Raw genomic sequence first — 21,144 nt, 5'->3', positions numbered from 1 at the left:
TTGGCCGGTGTGAGAGCTGTCCATTGATCTGATTTGTGACTGAGACCCAGCTCTTGAAGTAGTCTTGAACTGGTTCCAAGAGTTCAGTTTAGTGTGAAAGCAGATCAGACCAACCACAGAACTGTGTGATGGTAGATATGTGAACTATTATTAAATCCATCTACTGATTAAAGCTTATCTATGTAATTAATCAAGATTATTTTAGTAACCATGGTAACACTTGACTCATGTCAGCATGTGAGTGTAGGGAATAAGACACAGGAACATTCATTATAATGTATTGACTAACAGTTGTATCTCAGTGAGACGTGCAGCAGGAAAGAAAAGCCACTTCTTCTTCTTCTTCTTCTTCTTCTTCTTCTTCTTCTTCTTCTTCTTCTTCTTCTTCTTTTTCTTCTTCTTTTTCCCAGTAAGCAGAGAGACGGTTGATCTCACCATGCTTTCCATTAGTTTAAAAGCAATGATAGACTCAAGGTCTATATTTTACTAGATAATGCTGCTTTTATTCCAACTCAATCTTCATCAAAAGCCACTCTAACATTCAGCTTGGAATGGAGTGGACACTGTGTATGTTTTTGTTTAATGTGGAGTTAAATAAAGACAGCTCACTTTTTCAATTCAATTAACTTGCTCCTTTTTTTGTTCCACACAAAATTACACTATCTCTAAATTCCTCTTGAGCATCTATAGCAAATACTGATGAAGGTCTTTTGCTTTCATCTTGATTTAACTTCTAATTTCTCAGCAGCAGCAGTAGTCGGCAAACAGAGGCGATTTGTACACCATTCAGTTAAGACCTGAGCTCGTATGGTTAGTGTGGGAGTTATGTGTTTGCACTGTTGAATCTATCATTACACATCATCAGCTGCGTGTGTATGTGTGAACATGGGTAACCACATGTTTACGTCTTATTGCTTCATCTGATTCATGCATGAGCAGAGAACGTCTGATGTGGTTTGTTATCAGGGGTTTTTGTGGGGGGGTTTTTGCAGCAGCCTGTTAATGTTATCTTCACATGATTTTATCAAGGTATCCGCAGTGGATCAGAGTGTGTTACGGGTCTTAATCACAGGTTTCAGATTCATCACTCACATTTGATGAAGGCTTTCATGATGTATGAAGCAGCATAATGCTAAAAATGACCTGCTCATTTATAGAAAGAAAACAGAACTTCATCTTCATCAATCTCACACACATGCATTTTCCCAAGCAGTCAAATAGGTGCATGCTGAATACACTTTAAAAGTGCTCTGTAGTAAAAATATTGAAATGACGGTGCTCCAGTAGCCAATGGTTAAGGAGCATACTGCTTACCAGTAGCATCCGTGGTTTGATTGCAGCTGAGGACCTTTGTTGCACATCACACCTCTCTCTCTCTATGAGATTCAATTTGTATGTTAATAAAGGGTTAGCTGGCTTGGTATGTAGCAAATAAGCTAACAAACAAGCTAATAGGTTCGCTCACAATAAATACCAGTAACTTGGACAGCTTAAGACGTCGTAACTGAATTGCCAGTAGATTATCCTTTGTCATAGTAAGTAATGAAAACCAACCATGTAAATGATTTTAATTTCAACTTTTAGGGAGTGCTGCTGCCCGCATGGTACCTTGAGTTCAGTAGTCAGTTCCCAGAGTTCCTTGCAGGATATGACTCACAGTTTATCAGACCAACAGAAGAAGCAGCAGAAAAGCCACAAAACTTTAAACATAAAGCATAAACAACATAGAAACATTTGCTACTTTGAATTGTTGAGTATGACATTGTAGATCAGTGTACAGTCATACAGCTCTCAGCTTCCTGCCTCTTATGATTCATGTTACTAAAAGTAAACTTTTGATCAGCTGCTGCTCTTAAACATAAATTAAACATTAAATCAAGCAGTGACAGATCTGAGAGGTTTCATGAATATGTATTTCATTAATTGTGGGTGATGAAGAAACTTAGGAGGAGGAAACATCAGATTGGTGGCATTTCAGCCAGGGGATTTTTTTTATTTCTTTCTTTGATGTTGCTAAAAAAAAAAGGACCCAAATCAATAACCTACACCTTTCTCCATCAAACTGCTGCTGTTATGACTGTGATTATTGCTGGCTGGATGATTGCAGTCTTATATGACAAGAGGAAGAGGAGGAGGATGTCGGTAGATCTAAATCTGTGTTTGGTTAGACCTGTTTTTAGATTTAAACATCACTCTTTTCACACCATGCACCACCTCACTAGTGCACTAACCATGATGTAAAAGTACAGACTTGAACAACACCAACATGTTGCTTTGTATTTCCAAAGTGTCATTTTAAAGCCAGGAAAAGCTCAATGATCATTTCCTTCTTAACAAAGCTTTTGTTGCTTTTGTGTTTTTGTTTGAACAATGGAAATACAACACAACGTGATTTTCTGTGTACTCACAACATCAGTCTGCCACGCTAGAAAAATGATTTCCTAACCATGAAATGCTGTCATTATCTCTCCGCTCAGGTATATGGCTCCAGAGGTGCTGGACGACTCCATAAACATGAAACATTTTGAGTCTTTCAAGCGAGCTGACATCTACGCCATGGGGCTGGTCTTCTGGGAGATAGCTAGCCGCTGCTCTATGGGAGGTGAGGATCAAACGAGAGGAGACGGAGGGGTAGCGAATCATCGGGCGAATGAAGCGTGAGGTTGAGAGATTAATGGAGGGAGTGATGAATGAATGGAGCAACAGTTAATTATGGAAATATATGTGCATGGATGGAGGGGAAGAAGCAGACAGACAGATACATTTAGCATCTGGATGTAATTGAACTCCATATTTTTCTGTCAGGTATTCATGAGGACTACCAGCTGCCCTACTACGACCTGGTTCAGTCAGATCCATCAGTAGAGGAGATGAGGAAGGTGGTTTGCGAGCAGAAGCTTCGACCCAACATTCCCAACCGCTGGCAGAGCTGTGAGGTAGGACGCCGCGTCTGACTCTAGATGTCGGATGCTTTTACTCATTCTTTCCCCATAATGGAATCAAAGATGATGTTTCCACCGTCTGTGTATACATATATGTCAGACATGGTTTTCAGTAAAACTGTGCATTGTCTGCCACCTCATTATTCCACTTTGTCTGCAGTAGCTACTGACTAACTAGATGTCTAAAAATAATATGAAATGACATGATTAGCTACATTGTTTCACCAGAGTGAAAGTAAAACCACTTTTTTTTTTTTTATGTACCACAAAAACACACATTTCCATCATTCATTTAAAATGTAGATGTGGAAATGTTGTTGTTGTTGTAGGCAGCCAGGGTTCTGTCTACTTCAGCCCAGCTCAGCCACTTGGTATCCAGCAGTAAGTCTGAACCTCGAGGCCCTGGAGTCTCACTCAATAACAATGTTCAGTCATATGATACACACACACACACACACACACACACAGGCACTCTCATTCCCACACTCCCCAGAGAGGAAGCAACCACTCAGCTTGTGGGATAAGAGAGCATGTGTGTTGTATCAACTGCAGCCTCAAGTTTCAGTTTCAACCAGATCGTATGCACACACACACACACACACACACATGCACACACACACATGCACACACACACATGCACACACAACTTGTGTTTTTGGTTTGTTTATGTTTTTTCTGTGTTAGGAATCATTATAGTTGAGTTTGGGCTGACTGGGGTAAGTTTATCCCCCAGCGCTGTGTGGACAGGGACATGAAGTTTGGAGAGTGTCTGCAGGTCTTTTATTTTTTTTTGTTGTTTTAAAATGTAAACTCTTGAAACCATCATACTATTGTTTTGCTGGCATAGCAGTAACTGTACAATGTGTTTGCATTTAATTAGTGCTTTCTAGAAGCCATTTTTCAGGGCTTGAAGCACACACAGAGCATACACAGAGAGCCTATAATTGGTAGCTCCATTGTTCTCAGTGAAGATGAGATATGATACCTGCCACTGGTGGCAAAACCACCACCTGAGGTAAAACTAACAGTTGCATATTGCAAATCCAGATCCTGCAGATCCTCCCTTAAATGCATATGCAATGAGGAGAGAGATGCTTGTCACAGGCACTCACACACAATCTCCAGGCTGCTGCATCTCTTTATAGATACAGCACATGTGTCACATCTGCACCTGAAAAACAGGCACCCTAAGAGTGTTAGCAGTAGGCTAATAGCTATGTTCTGTCTTTGAGGTGCCTGTGAATACTGAACCCATTCCTTCATATTAATCTCATTAGGTTATCACATTCAATACATTTGTCCACTTAAAGGACCAGTGTGTAAGATTTAGGGGGCTCTATTGGCAGAAATAGAATAGAATATTCATAAGCATGTTTTCATTGGTGTATAATCACCTGAAAATAAGAATTGTTACAATGAGTCCTTTATATCTACACAGGGCGCGGGTCCTCTACCATGGTGCCTCCCATGTTGCACCACCATGTTTCTACAGTAGCCCAGAATGGACAATCCAAACACTGGTTCTAGAGAGGACCTTTCACATTTTTTTCTAGTTTCACAGCCACCGTCGGTTCTCCTACACACTTGGAAGGGGAGGGGGAGGGAGGTGTATTCAGTTGGTTGCGATCTGCAACCTCACTGCTAGCTGCCACTTAATCCTACACACCAGTCCTTTATCATACATATTATTTATGCAGTTATGATGCTTCATTAGTTATGATGCTGCAATGATTAGTCAATTAATCGAGTAGTTGCCAAGTATTCAATTAATCACCAACTCTTTTGGTAATTATTAATTGTTTTGAGTCATTTTTTAAGAAAAAAAAAATCCAAATTCTGATTCCAGCCTCTGAAATGTGAATATTTTCTAGTTTCTTTAGTCTTTTATGACAGTAAACTGAATATCTTTGAGTTGTGGACTGTTGGTCAGGACAGTAGAAGACACTCGAGGATGTAACTTTGGGCTGTGAGAAACCGTGAATGAGATTTTTCACCATTTTCTGACATTTTATAGACCAAACAACTAACTGATGAATTGAGAAAGTAATGGCCAGATGAATCGATAATAACAATGATCATTAGTTGCAGTCCTACAGTCAGGACATGGACAGTTCAATCTCAATCAGCTGCCTGAATGAAAGACTGTTTTGTTTAGAGATATGTGGATATGCTTACACCATCAATAGATATTAAGATGTTATTGTTTCATTGTAAGTTCTGTTAATTGGTGCACATAAATTACTGATTTGAGAACACAAATCAATAATTAATATGCTCACACATGTATTTTTTTCCCCACATGACAGCTGCCAGACTCTGCACAAATATCTCTTGAATTCCTGTGACTGTTGTGCCCTGTAGTGCTGGATATTTGCAGGATAGTAGATGGAGTTTAGTTTGAGTCAGACTAGACCACATTGTCTCCACCACTCAGCTGTTCAAACTAGACTTCTTTATAAACGCAGACTCTCTTATAAGCAGCCAAGTCTGCTGCCCACACACACTTCATAAAGTCAGATAAAAATGGTAGAAGAGATCAAGATGCTCAGACTCACATTCTGTTGTGTAGTTTGACCTCAGGTATTTGCAGCTTTGCCACATACTGTACTTGTCTGGCAGCATCCAGACATCTGTCATATTTATGACCTGGAAGGAAGAGTCTGTCCTTTTTTGGAGGTAAAATTCTTCCATTTAAAACACAAGGCTTATTTGTACCATAACAATCACTTATCCACACTTCTGCCCTAAAGAAGGTCTAGAGAAATTTCCCTCCGAATGTGGGCTAATAAGACCTTTCTGAGCCAAAGGCAGCATATTGATTTGGAAACTGCACATGTGGTTTGTTTTTCTGCCCAGCTTAGCAAAATCACTATCTCGTGTTTAAATGTTTGAATAATGGAGGCTTAATCTCACTGGCATCTGAAAAGAGAACTGACGTTCAGGTTTAGCTTTTCTTTCACCAACTTTCAGATTTTCAATCTGTTCTTTTTTCTGTGGTGAAAATGTCCATGAAGGATAAACATCCAACACTTTGCTTAGAAATGATATAAAAAGATGTTCCTTATCACGACAGATTATGTCATAATCATCTGATTCAGACAAGGTTTAACTGTGTCCAGTCAGTTGATGTGTACATCCAGGGTTAAGTGAAGATATTAGAGACTCCATCAGCAGGTAAATCTCTGTATGTTGTCTCCTTTCTTCATACAGCACAGTTGTGGTCTGCTTTCACAGTTTGGACTGGCAGTAAACACAACAATGTCTATATGTCCTCACACACCTTTATACATAACAAACATAACAAAAAGAGTCACACATCTCACTCATTCTCACACAACAGTGAGTCATGATAAATCACAGACCGCAACAATAATACCCACTCAGACAAACATGTGTAGCAAGTTAAAACTTGACAGTACTTGTAGATGCAAACTGAGGATGTGTTGATAAATTCAATCTATTAGTAGTAAAAATGGATGATGGAGAGTGCTGAACATCACCAAATTGAAGAGACACTGAATTTCATTTTCATTTTCATTCATCTTTATTGTAGCAAAATGCATGTTGCTAAGAAAACAAGTATGACCTTATAGAAAAGAAAAATGTCTTAAAGGAGCCATATTATGCGCTTCCTTATTGTCAACATTGTTGTCGGATGTTCATGTTAAAAGTGGCCGACATGTCAAATAACAAGGTAAACATATGCAGCAGCTTCAGATTGTTCTGAACGCTCGGTTTCCAACGGTTTTTTCTACTTTCAGCCCGAGCTGACCTCAGTTTGTGATGGATTTCTTTATATGGTCATCTGCTACGTGCACAGCACACGAGTTAACTGCTCCGCTCCGGGAGTAGCCATGACTCCATTACACAGCACAGCAAAGTAAAATAAGTAGTTTACCTGTTGGAGGTGTGCTGGTTGTCTGCAGTTCTTCATAAAACATCTCACTGTGGTTGTTTTTGCTTGTACTAGTCCTCCCTGTGTTATTTCTAACTGATCTGCTGAACACATAGCTCCATATGTTGTTGTTTCAACCGGTTTTTAGTGCTGCTAACGAAGCTCCACTAAGTCAGCGAGGAACACATTTTTACTTCCTGTAAATTCTTCACAATAAAAGTCTCCCATTAGTTAGTCATTTAAAAGCTTTTAATTTAAAGCAGTAAAGCAGGAAATGTTTGGTTTGCACTGACGGTAAAGTTACATGACAGTCAGTCAGAAAGAGTGGGCTCATCGGGAGGAGGCTCATCAGGGCCTAAAACAGAGTGTAACAGAAACTGTGTATATTGAGGGGCTGCATAAAGGGCCAGTATAAGATAAATAAAGAGTTATTTGATCTTTGGATCATGCAGAGCTACTCTAGTGGAGTCCAAAAATAAAAATTCAGAGCTGAAATGAGCATAATAGGTCCTCTTGAAGGAGTTACCAGACTTCAGCAGGGATTTACAATAAATATAATCAGTGCCTGCCATGTTAAATAATATGCTTCCAAGAATAGCATGTACTATATAATGTTGCAGTCTTGGTAAACTGTGTAACAATCTGCCATAACTCTCACAGCCAACTTGTAGCAGGTACACTGTAAAGCAGAGTTTGACCTGATTGGGCCGTTAGTATTTTTAAATTAATTTAGTCACAGACGATCACAAAAAGGCACAAACCAATGTTATAACTTCTGCTAAGTGCTGGATATAATACATATATAATTAAACAGCATCCATCATATGAGGTACTGTAGATTGTCTTTTATAGGATTTTTTTTTCTTCATATACACAGCAGTTACAATAACTAACACATATAAGAATATATATAGATAACCATATACAATACATACTTACATACATAAATACACATAGAATTTAAAAAAAAGGTGCGTGCTGTAAAAGTAGAAACAGATGTGCTACACATACTGGAAACACAAGCATAACAACCATCTGATATGCTGTATGTGAGTCACATACACACAGTATATACACATAGTTACAGTGGAAAAACAAAATATGTTATATTTAGTTATTCTAAAATAATCATATGTAGTCATATGAATGTTGAAATCGTGAAGGTCATACTGTTGCACTTTCAAACCCTTTACAAACCCACATTACAGGACTCAAGCACAGACACAAGCCTCTCAGATTAAGTTGCACCAAAAACCCAACTGACACTGCATCTGACAGGTATACATGCTTACATCATGCCTGCACTACAGAAACTATTTGAACAAAAATGGTCAGAATTAGAGAACCATGTAAGAGAGTTGGTTACTGTTCCTGAATAATAGTAGGTTGCACTCATTCTGTTCTTATCTCTCCTCATACTGTCCAGCTTCTTGTACAAATCAACACTAACCACTGAAATGTTGGAGTATGAGGCTCTGTGGGATCTGAAGTAGGTCTATTTGAGAATCCTTGACATCAAATTTAAGACCCTCCAGAGTCAGAATCACTCATTAGAGTCAAGTCTTGTACAGTTGTTCCTCTGTGTTGCTCTTCAAAGTGTTTGGTTTAAGAGTGGCATTCCCAAGAGGGATTTTTTTTTTTTTTCAGTTGTCTCACCATTTTACCATTCAGCCTGTAAGTCAGATTGGCAGATAGAAGGTGCGTGCGTGCCTGCATGTGTATGTGGCAGATTGCTTGTCTGTAGTAGTGTGAAGTTGGCACTAATCCACCCAATGAATGGAGGACTGGAATGTGTTGGCTGTCCTAATGAGCGCTGTAGGAAGTTCCACAGATCGAGCACCAGCATCTTACCAGACAGACGCTCGGAGAGACTGAGACACACACAGACATGTTGACTCATACATACCAGATGCTTCTTACAATCCGGCCAAGGGAGACATGAAGGAATCAGTGTAAACTCTGGAGGCGCTAACCCTATTTCAAACTTTGCACTGTCTAGCCGGACGTCACCACTTTAGAGAGGCAGGGGGAGAGACTTTCTAGATTCAGCCCTATTTCCCAGAAAATACAAGATAAAAGGAAGCAGTGATTACGTGAGAAAAAGCTTTTAAAAGTAAGAAAACACAGGAGTGGTTCACTAAGTTACACAAGGAAAACTACAAATACATAGGAAGAGACTGGAAATTACAATGAAAAAGTAAAAGAAGAGACCAATTATAAAATTCAGTCAAATGCTTTAGAGAGAGAAAAAAAAAAGAATGTTATGATGAGATCAAAAAACTGACTTTTTTTATATAGAGGATTATTTTGTATTCAGTTGAGATGTGAGCAAACACAGCCATTCAAGCTGGTGCAAATGTTTTTCTATAGGATTGCAAAGTCAAAGGTATTGTTTGGAAGATGGCTCTCTGCATTCTCCATTCCTCTCATGCTGCAATATTTGAAACAGATCTGCTGAATAGTGCAGAATATGCCCGTATCTTTTTGTGTAGGTACATTTCTAATACAGAATAACCTCGCTTATATTTATATAAGATTGATGTTAACGCAATGATAAGTACATTGCATTTTCTATATCCGCCTCACAAAAGCCTCCTACTGTTTTGCTGTAGGAAAGCTTTAATGAGAAGGACATTTCAGAACTGGACTGCTACCAAGCAGGACAGCACAGGTCCACATGGTTACTGACACACACATGTTGGAATAACTGATCAACTGGTTGATCAGGTGTAAGACCAACTTTTATTGTGATTTAACTGAAACTGATCCAGGCAGATTTCAGCAGGACATTTATGTAGAATAGCTAAATTAGAGAAATCATCAGGCTTTACAGATGCATAAAGATCAGTATTATTGGTGTAAAGATGCTAAAAGACAATCCGATAGGTAATGTGCCTTATAAGAAGCATTTGGATTTAAAATATAACAGGACCAAGAATAGAACCCTGGTGAACCCCACAGATTCTCCATCAGTCACTGGTCTTAATCAACAACGCTGTCTCATCTTTATTGAACATAATAAGAATATAAACAGTCTGGAATTTAGCATAGCTCAACCCAAGAACAGAAATTGAAAATGCTAGACTCAACGCTCTCAACAACTCCACATCTGTCATAATTGTACGTTGGACAGAAAAAAAAAAGTGTATTTCCCAAGATGCCCCACTGTTCCAACATTATGTTGTAATGAAGTCATATTAAGCCTGGTCTTCTCTTTCCTCTCTGCAGGCGTTGAGGGTGATGGCGAAGATAATGAGGGAGTGCTGGTATGCCAACGGTGCCGCCCGGCTCACTGCGCTCCGAATCAAGAAAACCCTGTCTCAGCTCAGCCAACAGGAGGGAATCAAGATGTAGACACAACTACCAAACACACACACACCCACACACACCTCTGACTGACATCCATATCGTTAGCATTACAACATTATTATCTTCATTATTATTCATCGATTGTTCCTCCCCTTTGGTTTGGAAGGGAAGTGAAGACTTTTTATTCCCCTTGTGTTCTTTTTTCTTATCCCAATTTCATTTGTTGACAAACTGATGAGTCCTGCATCTAAAACTGAAAAGCAGTGTGTGTACAGTATGTGTGTGTGTGTCACACTGGGCTCACAAACACACATGAATGGGTGGATAAAAAGGATAGATGGATGGATGGATCTGATGAGGGCTGGCTGTGCCTGAAGGGAATATCAGAGGCATTAAAGGAAGCCTTCACTCATTATCCTCCATCTTCCTGTACTCATTACATGAAGTCTCTGAAAGACCCATCGATGCAACCAGTGTCCATCTCAAGTCCCGCCTCCACCGCTCATCGCACACCCAACCAATAAGAGCTCAGACCTCATCAGGTAAACTAAAGACCAGACAGGCAGCTGGGAATCACCTAGGAGACCTCTGAGCTGCCTCACATCTTCATTATCATGCCCTCATTTGTATATTAGCATTTCATCCTTCACTTCAGTTAAGCTACTCTTCAGCAGGGCTGCAAGTCCTTCATTTCCATTTTTTGAATAATCTTTAATCAAGGAATATTCACATTTCCTCTGATATAAAAACACAAAAAATGTGTAAAAAAAAAAAAATAATCTAAATGTTACTTTTTGATGGATCTAGACAATATGTGCTGTCACATTAGGGCCATACAGAGACTTTTACAAATGTACCACAAACATACTGTACATTCTTTAATGAATGGAACTATGTGCACTGCTCCCACAACACTCATGTTATTAAGCTGATTGTTACAGGAGCTTGGCTTTACACTGATTGGCACAGCTGGCCCTTTCTAATTGCAGGGGTTCATGAAAGCAAAAGAAATTCTCTGAATATTATCATAAGTATGTAAAGTAAAGAAAGGTGTGAGGAATGCCTGATCATTACTGACTACTTAATGTTGAAATTCAAATACCACTGAAATATTTTACTTTGAAAAGCATTTACCTGGATGCATTTGAATATTTTGAATTCAGTCGCTCATTTTTGGATCAAAACATTCAAGTCAAGTCCTAAAATTAAGTTGCTCAGAGTGAATTTTTGTTCAGATGAGCGACACTTAAAATATTTATCTGAATTTTTTTTAACTTGAATCAAGTCTTTAAAATTGAAAAACTTGGAATAAAGTAACCAGATAAATTCAGACAGAAGGTCATATATAATTGTTATCATATGCTTTAAATTCAGTCTTCTTTCAATTTCAGCACTCAGTAGTGGTTAAACTTTACATTTAGGAGTTATGTTGTGTATACAATTGAAATTATGGCCTGTTTTGGCTTCCATATAGAGGAAGTGAATACAGCAGTTTAACATTGACTGCTGTAGAATGTATTTAATGGCAGCGAATGGAACAATTAACCTGTTTCTCTTTTGATTTTAACTCTAAGAAATCACATTCAGTGTGTTTATAAAATATTCAGAAGATAAGAATTTTTTTCTTTGCTGTTGTTCTGCTGCTAGAAAAGACAGCATCAGTTCCTCTTAATCACCGAGCTAACAGTGATTCAACCATGATCAGTATCATTTCAGAGAGTAAAGATTATTCAAGAAATGTAACCATTTTTCAATGTGAATTCATCACAGTTGGGTGCAGCCCTGCTCTTGAGTCATGTGACAGTAGCACTGGGGACTGAAGCAAGGACCTGGGGGTTATGGGACGGTCTGTAAGCTACCCTGTGGGGTCCAGACAAAACGTTGGCTTCATCTGTTCTTCATCTAGTCGAGTTGTGAGCAGAATCTCTCATCTCTGCAACAATTTTGCACCTGTTTTTTTTTTTTTTTTTTAAACTGTTGTTATTTCCCCGTCTCCCCTCGGTATTATCAGGGAGTCGGACAGGTCAGTTTAATTTATTATGGTTTTTTTTCTTTCTGGTGGCAGGGGATCTTTTTTGCAAAACTAAACTGGACATGATGACCTCATTCATTTTTGGTGAACATGCTGCAACATATGCAATATACAGTAGATAAATGTGTCTATTTTCTATACTCTGCTCTGCTAAACCACAAACAGCAAGAACAACAACACCAACAACAATCAGCTGCCACCATGCCTTCCAAGCCAGCTGTTACCGGAAAGTGCCAGTGCTTTAAAAACCCAACTCCTCTCATGTCGGCTGCTGTGGAGCGTTTGTTTCTCGCATGTATGCAGCTCTGTGCGCGTGTGCGTGTGTGTGTGCGTGTGTGTGTGTGTGTCAGAGGAGGCCTGCAGGAGCCCTGCCGAGCATATAACAGCTTTTACTATGCACACCCAAGAAGTAGGGACGGAAAGCAAGAAGGGACACACCGCACGGCACAGCACCCACAATCCAGCCGACTCTGGTGCCATTTCGTCAAACCCCACCACCTGAACACCTGACCACCTCAGCAACAACTCATCGTACAGCTTGTCCTCCCAGTGGACTGAGTCTGGAAACTGAGCTTCAGCACCTCAAACTGTCTTTAGTTGGAAAAACCGTTGCCACAAAAGCTCATGGTGGCTTTCAAAAAGAGACACAAAGACTTGTAAGCATTACTGATGTTGCCCTATAAATGTAAAAGTTTGGATTTCTGATTTTTGTTATTTCACGTTTTGCGCAGCAGTGCAAATCAACCTTTCAAGCATTTTCTTCTCTGTAGGATAATCAACAAAAAAACAGTGAGGTACATTCATTTAAATATAGCAAACGGATATTTACTAAGCCATAGGTTTTCCAGGTTGTGTATTATTTTTTCTTCTTTTTTTTTTTTTTTTTTGTTTTGTTTTTTTTGTGGCGAGGTCTTTTTCTACTAGAATGTACATTTATGAAAAACAAAAGATGACGAAAAAATGCGTAAAATGGACAATTTTGTCATTTCAGCTTAGCAAGCCTTAAGGGACCAACGCATAAGAGCCAGGATCTGCTCTTATTTTCTTTTTTCCTTTTTTTTTTTTTTTAAGAAAAAATATAAATATATACACATATATATATAAATATATATATAAGTGATGATATATATAAGTGATGATGATGATCTATCTAAAGGACAAAAAAAAAATATACTGTATGTAGCACCTGATTTACCAGTTTGTTTCAGTCAAGTGTTTGTCCTGTTGCCAATATTGCCATACATCTAAACCCATCTGAACTTATTTTACAGATTTGCTTGTGTCTAAGTTCCATCGAAAGCACTTGTAATACACACAGGTCAGAAACAAATTTATAAGTAGTTACAGTTCAAACACACATAGAGTTAAACAGTCAACATTTGATCCATCCAGTAAATATCTCCCAGACAAAGAAATCCCAGAGTCTCTTGATTGTTCAGCAATAAGTGCACTTCTGAACCACCGCAGGGTTTAACTGTGTGGCAATTTGGATGTCGGTGAGTCCGTCTGTCTCCATCGTTTTTTTGTTATGGATACATAATGTATTGATGTGCTGCTACTTAGTTGTCCACCTTGCTTTCTGAGTCGAGGTGAGAGCTGCCGTTGGATGTAAATATCCTCAGATTGCCTAAATCTGATCATTCTGTGCCATGTTGCTCTGACGCAAATCAATGCCCTTCGACATTTGGTAGACGGTCCTCAGATTTGCTGATGTATGTGAAGAGTTGTTATCAGCCAGCATCCATGGAAGTGCAGGGTTCCACCCTCCCACTGCAGCAGCTGCCGGAGTCTTGATTTTAGAACGGAAAGGTGAAGCCTCCATGGACCATGGTTGAAAACCACTGTGCCAATCCATCACTGGGCATCCGAGGAGCTTGTTCTCAAGTCCACTTGATGCCCACACAAGATAAACCCATCTACTGTAAGCCCAAGTGTAGAGACGAGGGATAGGAGAACAAAGCAGTGATGTGTTTAGTTCTCCACAAACCCCCTGCTAAAGCCCTTATAGCAACTGATGATGTAATAATGTCAATATGCAAACTGGATTTCTAAATGCACCAATATGAAGCCTGTTATGTTTTTACATAATTCACAGATAATGGAATGCACCTCCTCTAACAAACTAGTCGCTTTATAAATCCTGCTCATTTTTTGCTTCAAGTGATTGAATTTTAAAGTAAGCAGCAGCAACAAAGACATCAAATGCCTCAAAAATTGAAAGCAAACAAAAAAAAATAATAATTTGAGCTTGACATTGGAAACAGCAAGTGACACAACAATCTCAGCTCAAGGTCCGCTTACTTGCTCCTTCTGAGTTTTCAACCTTATCACACAGTCTTCATCAGGAGATAAAGTTATCTCTGTTTAATCAGCCAGAAAGACCATAAGCAGACCTTTAGTGGAGATTGTTTTGTCTATTTGAAAGAAACAAGTGTTAAGACATTCTTACCTTTTAATGAAAGCTTTTAGACCTTGAGAATTACTTGTCTCTTTATTTATTGATGCTGTTGCATTTTTAAAGAACATGACAAAAGCTGCATTTAGTTGGCTAAAGTATAATAGAAACATTTCACCAGCAATATCTCATAGCTTTTTAAAATATACAAAAAAACCACCAAGGTGAGATCCATTTTCATGAAATTACATACTCAGTTGCTACAGAGCTTGTTCAGCAATTCCCTCATCGTCCTTTAAGAAAATTGAGTTAACTAACTTAACTCTCAAGTTTGTCAAAAATACAGACAGTTTGATGTGATGTTCCCACCCGTGTAGTTCCACTGTTCAGAGTTGTCCTCGTGAATGAAGTATCTTAATAATGTAGAAACGGTCGACAGTGGCAGAAGTGACATATTAAGCCTTGTAAATATCTCGTTGACTAAACAAAAAGCAGATGAAAGCTATCCTGATATTTGAAGAAAGTAAAGTGGATATTGCTGCTATATGAAATTCAAAAAGGATGACAAACTATGCTGAATTAAATGTTAAATGTGTACAAAAGTGGTCAAGCTAGGAGGGCCAACTGGGGCTTGCCAGGGAAGACCAGGGCCAAGGATTTCTCTTTCTAAGCCATGTGGGTTTTGGGGGAGGGGGGGGTTGGGGCAGGATGGGGGATTGGTGGTGGTGGTGGTGGTGGTGCAGGAAACTCTAAATTTCAAAATATCAAAGTATCCCTTTAAGTAAGCCCTGGCTAGCCCTGCTGGGCCTTTGGGTGGGATTGAGACTGTAAAGTATGTGTATTCCATTAGCAATGTCATTCTCTGGGACAATAGCAACAACAAAAGCTCAACTCAACAGCACCTCTGGTATGCCTCTACTAGGACAACCTTCTTTCTGTCTTAAAGTCACCAGCAGCCTTGTACTTTTCTTTTCAAAACCCAAGATGACTTAACTGTAAAAAGACATTTTTTTTGCACCCAGCTATTCCTCTCTTGAGGTCTTTATACAGCAACCTTTCTGTCCTTGATTCTATCTTGCCTTTTTCTCTTGTCATTCCATGTTCTCTAATCGACTTACAGATATCTCCTAGCTACAAGGGCCACGCTTCACTGCAGCCGGTTCCCAGGCTTCACAGCTCCATACCGGGAGTAACAACTCACATTCATCCCTACCTTCTTTTTATTCCTCTAAACTCAGATCGTAAGGCTGGGGGCATGCTTGAAATGAACGAGTTTGTACGAAGCGTCATTCAAAAACAAACCTGGAACACCTTCGGGCAGTCTCTCCTCGAAGGCGTTCTTGGTGTTGCACAACAAAAAGTGAGGGAAGTCCTCTGACGGCCGTTTGGAACAGCCATAAACCTTCTGACTTGACGTAGTCGGGCGACAATTCAGATGAACTAGTTTGTTTCAAGCAGAGCCATTAGTGTCAAGGAGACTGTACAGTAGTGTTTATAAAGGGGCCGTCCCTGCCTTTGTCTGGAGAGCTTCGAAATCGAACCTGTAAGTCATGTTTTTCCTTCTTTACTTTATGGGCTATTTGGTTCTGGTAAACTTTATTCCTTGAACCATTTCAAAATCAGACTTAAAAGAAAAACCCGCTGTACCTCGCCTTTGAGAATCTTACCTTGCCTCCTCTCTCTCTCTCCTTAGCTCAGACTAAAGGGGGGAGGAGGTCACTGTACACTGTTGATATGCAGCCACCTTGCAATGTCAAACCTCAGTTCACCGGTCAACACAGTTAAAGGTGGAGGATGGGTGCAGCAACGTGACTAAAGCCGTTTTGTGACTCAAACCTAATGAAAGAGAGGCATTCTGGTCAAATATGTAGCTTTTTCACGCTATACTTTTGAAGCTAAGAGAGGTACAAAAACGAGCTGTGCTTTTATTTTCTCCGCTCTATGTGCATTGATAGAGGGCCAAAGCAGGGAGAGGACATATAAACTATGCCAGCAGCTCTACCGCTTCAAACCACGCACTGAGAAATTCCCACAGCTGTGAATGTATCGGCCCTCTCAAGAGTCTCCAAACCAATCCGAGCACAACCCGCGTAACTCAGCCCAAAGGTCACAGCAGCAGCTTCGTAAGCATGCAAATATCCGCTGCATGGGTTCATTTCTATCTGTCTCTTGTTATGCAAATTCCAGACCAATCGTGTCTGCCCACTCAGTCCCACTGGATCACACAGGTTGAATTGACCTATCTATGCTAGCATGATCCACACACTGTGATGAGGGCCGCGTTCAGAACTGAAACGGTTAGGGTTAATTGTCAAGCCCTCCTTTTCACGGTTGCCCTCCATTGACTCAGAGATCTATGTTGCTCTCTGCCGAAGCATCCGCAGTGGTAAAAAGTCTAGGAAAGCCTTGAGGTCGAACTGGTTTGGGTCACTAAAGGGCTCAGGGTTTGCGCGGCTAAAACATTTTTTTTCCTCTCTGGTTGGATGCTGCAGTGAGGCCTTTGTGGCAACAAGGGTAGCAGAAAGCTTTATCATGTTTTATTTGGTGCCTAAGTTTGACAAGACTTCTTTTACTTTTCACCTCGAATGACAAGACTGCATGTGATTGTGTGTCGGCGTTGATGTCTGCATTACCTGCTTTATAGATGTCATCCAAAAGCTGAAAAGTATCTTAAAAAAAAAAAAGCATAATTAACATATTAAAAAGGTCACTTAATCAAAAAGAAAATACCTCCTTTTAAAGACCAATGTGTTTTACCTCACTGTATATATATTCTCGATTTGTTTACTCCAAGTTTGCAATTTATCTTTCTCTTTTGTTTCTATGAAATGCTTAAAAAAAAAAGTTGAAGAGAATTTTTTTTTTTTTTTTCTTTTCAATGGTACTTTTTTGTCAGATGACATTGTAATGTGTTTGTGTTGTGCCCAAGCAGTATACTATTCCTCTTTTACCATGCTCTGTATATGACCTGTTGGTTGTGTTCTGCGTGAGCTGTACAGTCAAAGCGCTTTACAAATGTCCAAGCCCCCTTCTGAGCTCTGGTACAAATGCCTTGTTCAATATGTTCTTTTGTTTAATGAAAAAAAAGAGTCAAAGTGGAGGTGGAGGAGGCTGGAAGTGAGGGGAGGGACTGTAAAGCGAAAACCCCTCAACAACTGTTGAACCCTCCTCACCTCATGACCCTCTTGGATTTCTAAACATATTATAATCTTGACTTTTTTATATAGTGTGTACAGATGAATGAGAGATCAGCATAGGAACTAGAGGATTGACACTTATGTTAACTTCTAACATAGCTGGAGTAGAAAATGGTGTGAATAAAGAAACAAAGTTTCACTACAAGATTTGTGTGTTTTATTTGTTGACCCCCAATCTCATGGTGGTTTACAGCTTATAAAAGTTTAATTGGTGTCCGTGTGATTGACGTGCCAGCATCTGTTTGCAGTGTCTCAAGGAAACAGTTAACCATAAATTAACCATCACCATGGTCAACGCAAAAGCCCTCATGAATATTAATGTACTTGTTGTGAAGTGAAAGTGTGAAAGGCTGTCGGCTGCAGCAGCTGTTAATGCAGTCGGTGCAACAGAGTGGTCAGACATGGAGGTAGATGCCAAGAAGCACATCGCTGCACACTGTCAGTGTTTGGACTCCTGGAGATACTGAAGCTCACTGCCTGGTGTTTAAGCATCTCCTGTATAAAGACACATGCATGATTGATGAGACCACACACTCAATATCTACAATACAGTACAATAAACACTGTATTCATTTATATTTACTCCAAAATCCAGTATACAGGTGTTTCTCTAATTTCCACAGTCCATCTATGAGTTCAGGTGATGAAGATGTGTCAGTGAGGTGACTGGAGAAGACGGTGTGTGTGTGTGTGTGTGTGTGTGTGTGTGTGTGTGTGTGTGTGGCAGCCACTGCAGCGATTTTATACACAAAAATTATAAGAAAATTAAAATCATACCTGCTGATATATGCACAGTATTAGAAGATATTAAAAATCTATTAGCATTCTGTTCACCATTCTTTAAAGTTATTTAATGTCATCTTGGATTTCTACAACCAATGATGAGTTCATCAGTTAGTTAACGTGGTTGAGATGAAAAGGAATCAATATATTCACGCTCGATATCAAGGAAAGGCAAGCCAGACTATCCAGAATCCTGCTGCATCCTGACATCATGCTGACATCATCCTGACATCACGCTGACATCATCCTGACATTATCTTGACATTATTCTGACATCATGTTGACATCATCCTGACGTTATTCTGACATCATCCTGACATTATCTTGACATTATTCTGACATTTCAGCAGCTGTGCTGCTTCACAACTGACCACGAGTGCTCTGTGCTCTGGGGGGGTTGGAGAATGTGATGGCGAGAAACGCTCAATATTTCATTAATAGTTCAATAATAAATCACAGATGTAATTAAGATCTGAGTTGGCTTATATCTTTTAAAATTGAAAGATGCATATGGAATAGTAATGGCTCACTACAAGCAAAAAGTAAAACTACTGTTTGAATGTTTATTATAAAAATGGATCTATAACATCTGATATGAGGTGAAATTGAATGTGTGAGAGGAATCATTATACAATTTGGCTTTAATTCACCACCTCAACATCTGCGTTGCCAATTTCAAAATGTTTGCACACATGGATCAGAGTTTACGCACCGGTGCAAACATTCTCCATCAAGTTTGTAAAGTCCAACTTTTTCGTGGGATGTGACGTACGTGTCAAGCCCTGTTCTAAATGAGGCCCTTGAACAAAAGCAGGCTGTGAAGTAATTTTGGTGTAGTGGCCATACAGCAAGGATAGCAGCTCACATGACATCACTGGCTCAAAAAGATCTTTAGGTGGAGAGATATGCACATCAAAAAGCTGCTGAACAAGATGAGTAGTAACGTTGAGGCTAAAGTTGTCAAATACAGTTTCTTTACTCCCATGAAAATGTTTCATTCACATTTCCATCAAATATGAAACTTTCGCACAAGCATTCTATTATATAAACATGTGAAAAGGATGACTATGAGTAACAGGTGTCCAGTTTTAAAGGTCATTTGCAACAACTCAAGTCAGCTGTGTGTTACTGAAACAATCAGTCACAGCTCACAACAACTGGAAAGTGAAGCAGGAACTTACTGGGAAGAGTTTTGTTCCATAGTGCTACTAGAAGAAGCCCAGTGAGTCATTATCAGACACAGAGGAGATATTCATTCTGTCCTAATGGTTTGTTAGCTCAATAACATTAACTAAACATCAAATATTATGGATTTAGGTTTTAAACAAGCCTCATTTTTAGATTTGACATAATCACAAACAAAAGAACCAACAATCATAAGGTGTTTAAGTGAAGGTGTGTGTATTTAAAAACCCCCCTCAGACATGTGTGAAGACATGAAAATACTCTACTTTGACTAATAATTCGTGTCTGATGTGGTTTTCCACAAAAATGTTCAATTACCTCTGTACAAATTCTTAAAATGACATCTCCTCCTCTCACCCATCATTGAAAATCCAGAATCTGTAAATAAGCAAATATTTATCATTTCAAGAGTTTTCCTGCTGAACACAAGATGTCTTCTTCTTCATCAGAAAGTTCATTCTCAGTGTTGCACTGGAGGCTTCAGGTTTCCACATCACACCTGTGTAAGTTGCATACTGGACCATGACTGGCTCCAATATTGTTGTGATATCACACATCATGCTCGAAAGGACATGCCTTCAACTCAGATTTCTGGTCAGTACAGAGAAACTTTCCCTCTTAATGCAAATATCAAACTGAAAAAAACACATTCTAGAGTGAAGAGAGACTTTAAAATATGACTTTTATTTTTCAGATCTGAATAAACACACTTATTTTTTCTGTTTTGAAAATTTGGCTGATACATTTGTAATTAGTTAAAGCAGCTCTCATTGACCTGTTTTGAGTGAAAAGGCTCTGATAAACCTACTGTACATGACCTGCCCAGCACCACACAGCAGATGGACACAGGTAGAGACTAGCTGCTGGACATAGTGGAGCATTTAGCAGCTGAAGTGACAGATATTTTTCTCAGGAGTTGGTGGAGCTAAAAGCACTCAGACATAAACACATCTCCAAATTGAAAAGCTTGCAGTCATGCAGAGGAGGGAGATGTGATGTCTTTTAAATACAGGGATAATGGAGCACATTTTTTTAGTTTCTCCTTGAAGACGTTCATTGTGTTGCACTGACTGAATACATCCAGTAAGATACCTCAGGTTTATTTAGAACAGGTAAATGCTGCTTTATTTTTGCGTCTTGTTACCTACTGTAAAGCATACTGAGCAGCAGATGGGAGCACAGGGAGTGATCAATATAAATCCCCCATGGGAAATGTAGTGAACAGAGGCAGCAGGTGGAGGCTGAGGTGGGTGAATGAGCTCAGAGTAGTAGCAACAGGACATCAGCAGGCTAACAGGTATGTACAGAATGAGCCGGCCTGTTCATTAATGTAGGAGGATAAATATCACTAATGATGGTGATGACAGTTATTTGTCTCACAGTCTTTGCTTCATTTCACACAGAGA

At 39.4% G+C, this 21,144-nt stretch overlaps 1 protein-coding gene across 3 annotated transcripts in view; it reads left to right on the top strand.

Annotated features, from left to right (window-relative positions):
• Positions 1 to 13,287, top strand: part of tgfbr1b (transforming growth factor, beta receptor 1 b) — a 78,634-nt gene extending 65,347 nt beyond the window's left edge. For 2 of the 3 annotated variants that reach the window (XM_042399315.1, XM_042399314.1), the window contains exons 7-9: positions 2,478 to 2,602; positions 2,806 to 2,936; positions 10,066 to 13,287. In XM_042399315.1, the coding sequence (XP_042255249.1) occupies positions 2,478 to 2,602; positions 2,806 to 2,936; positions 10,066 to 10,191 (382 nt within the window). In that variant the 3' untranslated portion in view covers positions 10,192 to 13,287. The remainder of the gene's footprint in view (positions 1 to 2,477; positions 2,603 to 2,805; positions 2,937 to 10,065) is intronic. The other variant, XR_006093121.1, reaches the window with a different exon arrangement.
• Positions 13,288 to 21,144: the final 7,857 nt, after the last annotated feature.

This window comes from Thunnus maccoyii, chromosome 21 (genome assembly GCF_910596095.1).
Source record: "Thunnus maccoyii chromosome 21, fThuMac1.1, whole genome shotgun sequence".
Taxonomy (NCBI): Eukaryota; Metazoa; Chordata; class Actinopteri; order Scombriformes; family Scombridae; genus Thunnus; species Thunnus maccoyii.
The sequence above is the reverse complement of the archived record's forward strand: the minus strand, read 5'-3'. Positions and strand labels throughout refer to the sequence as shown.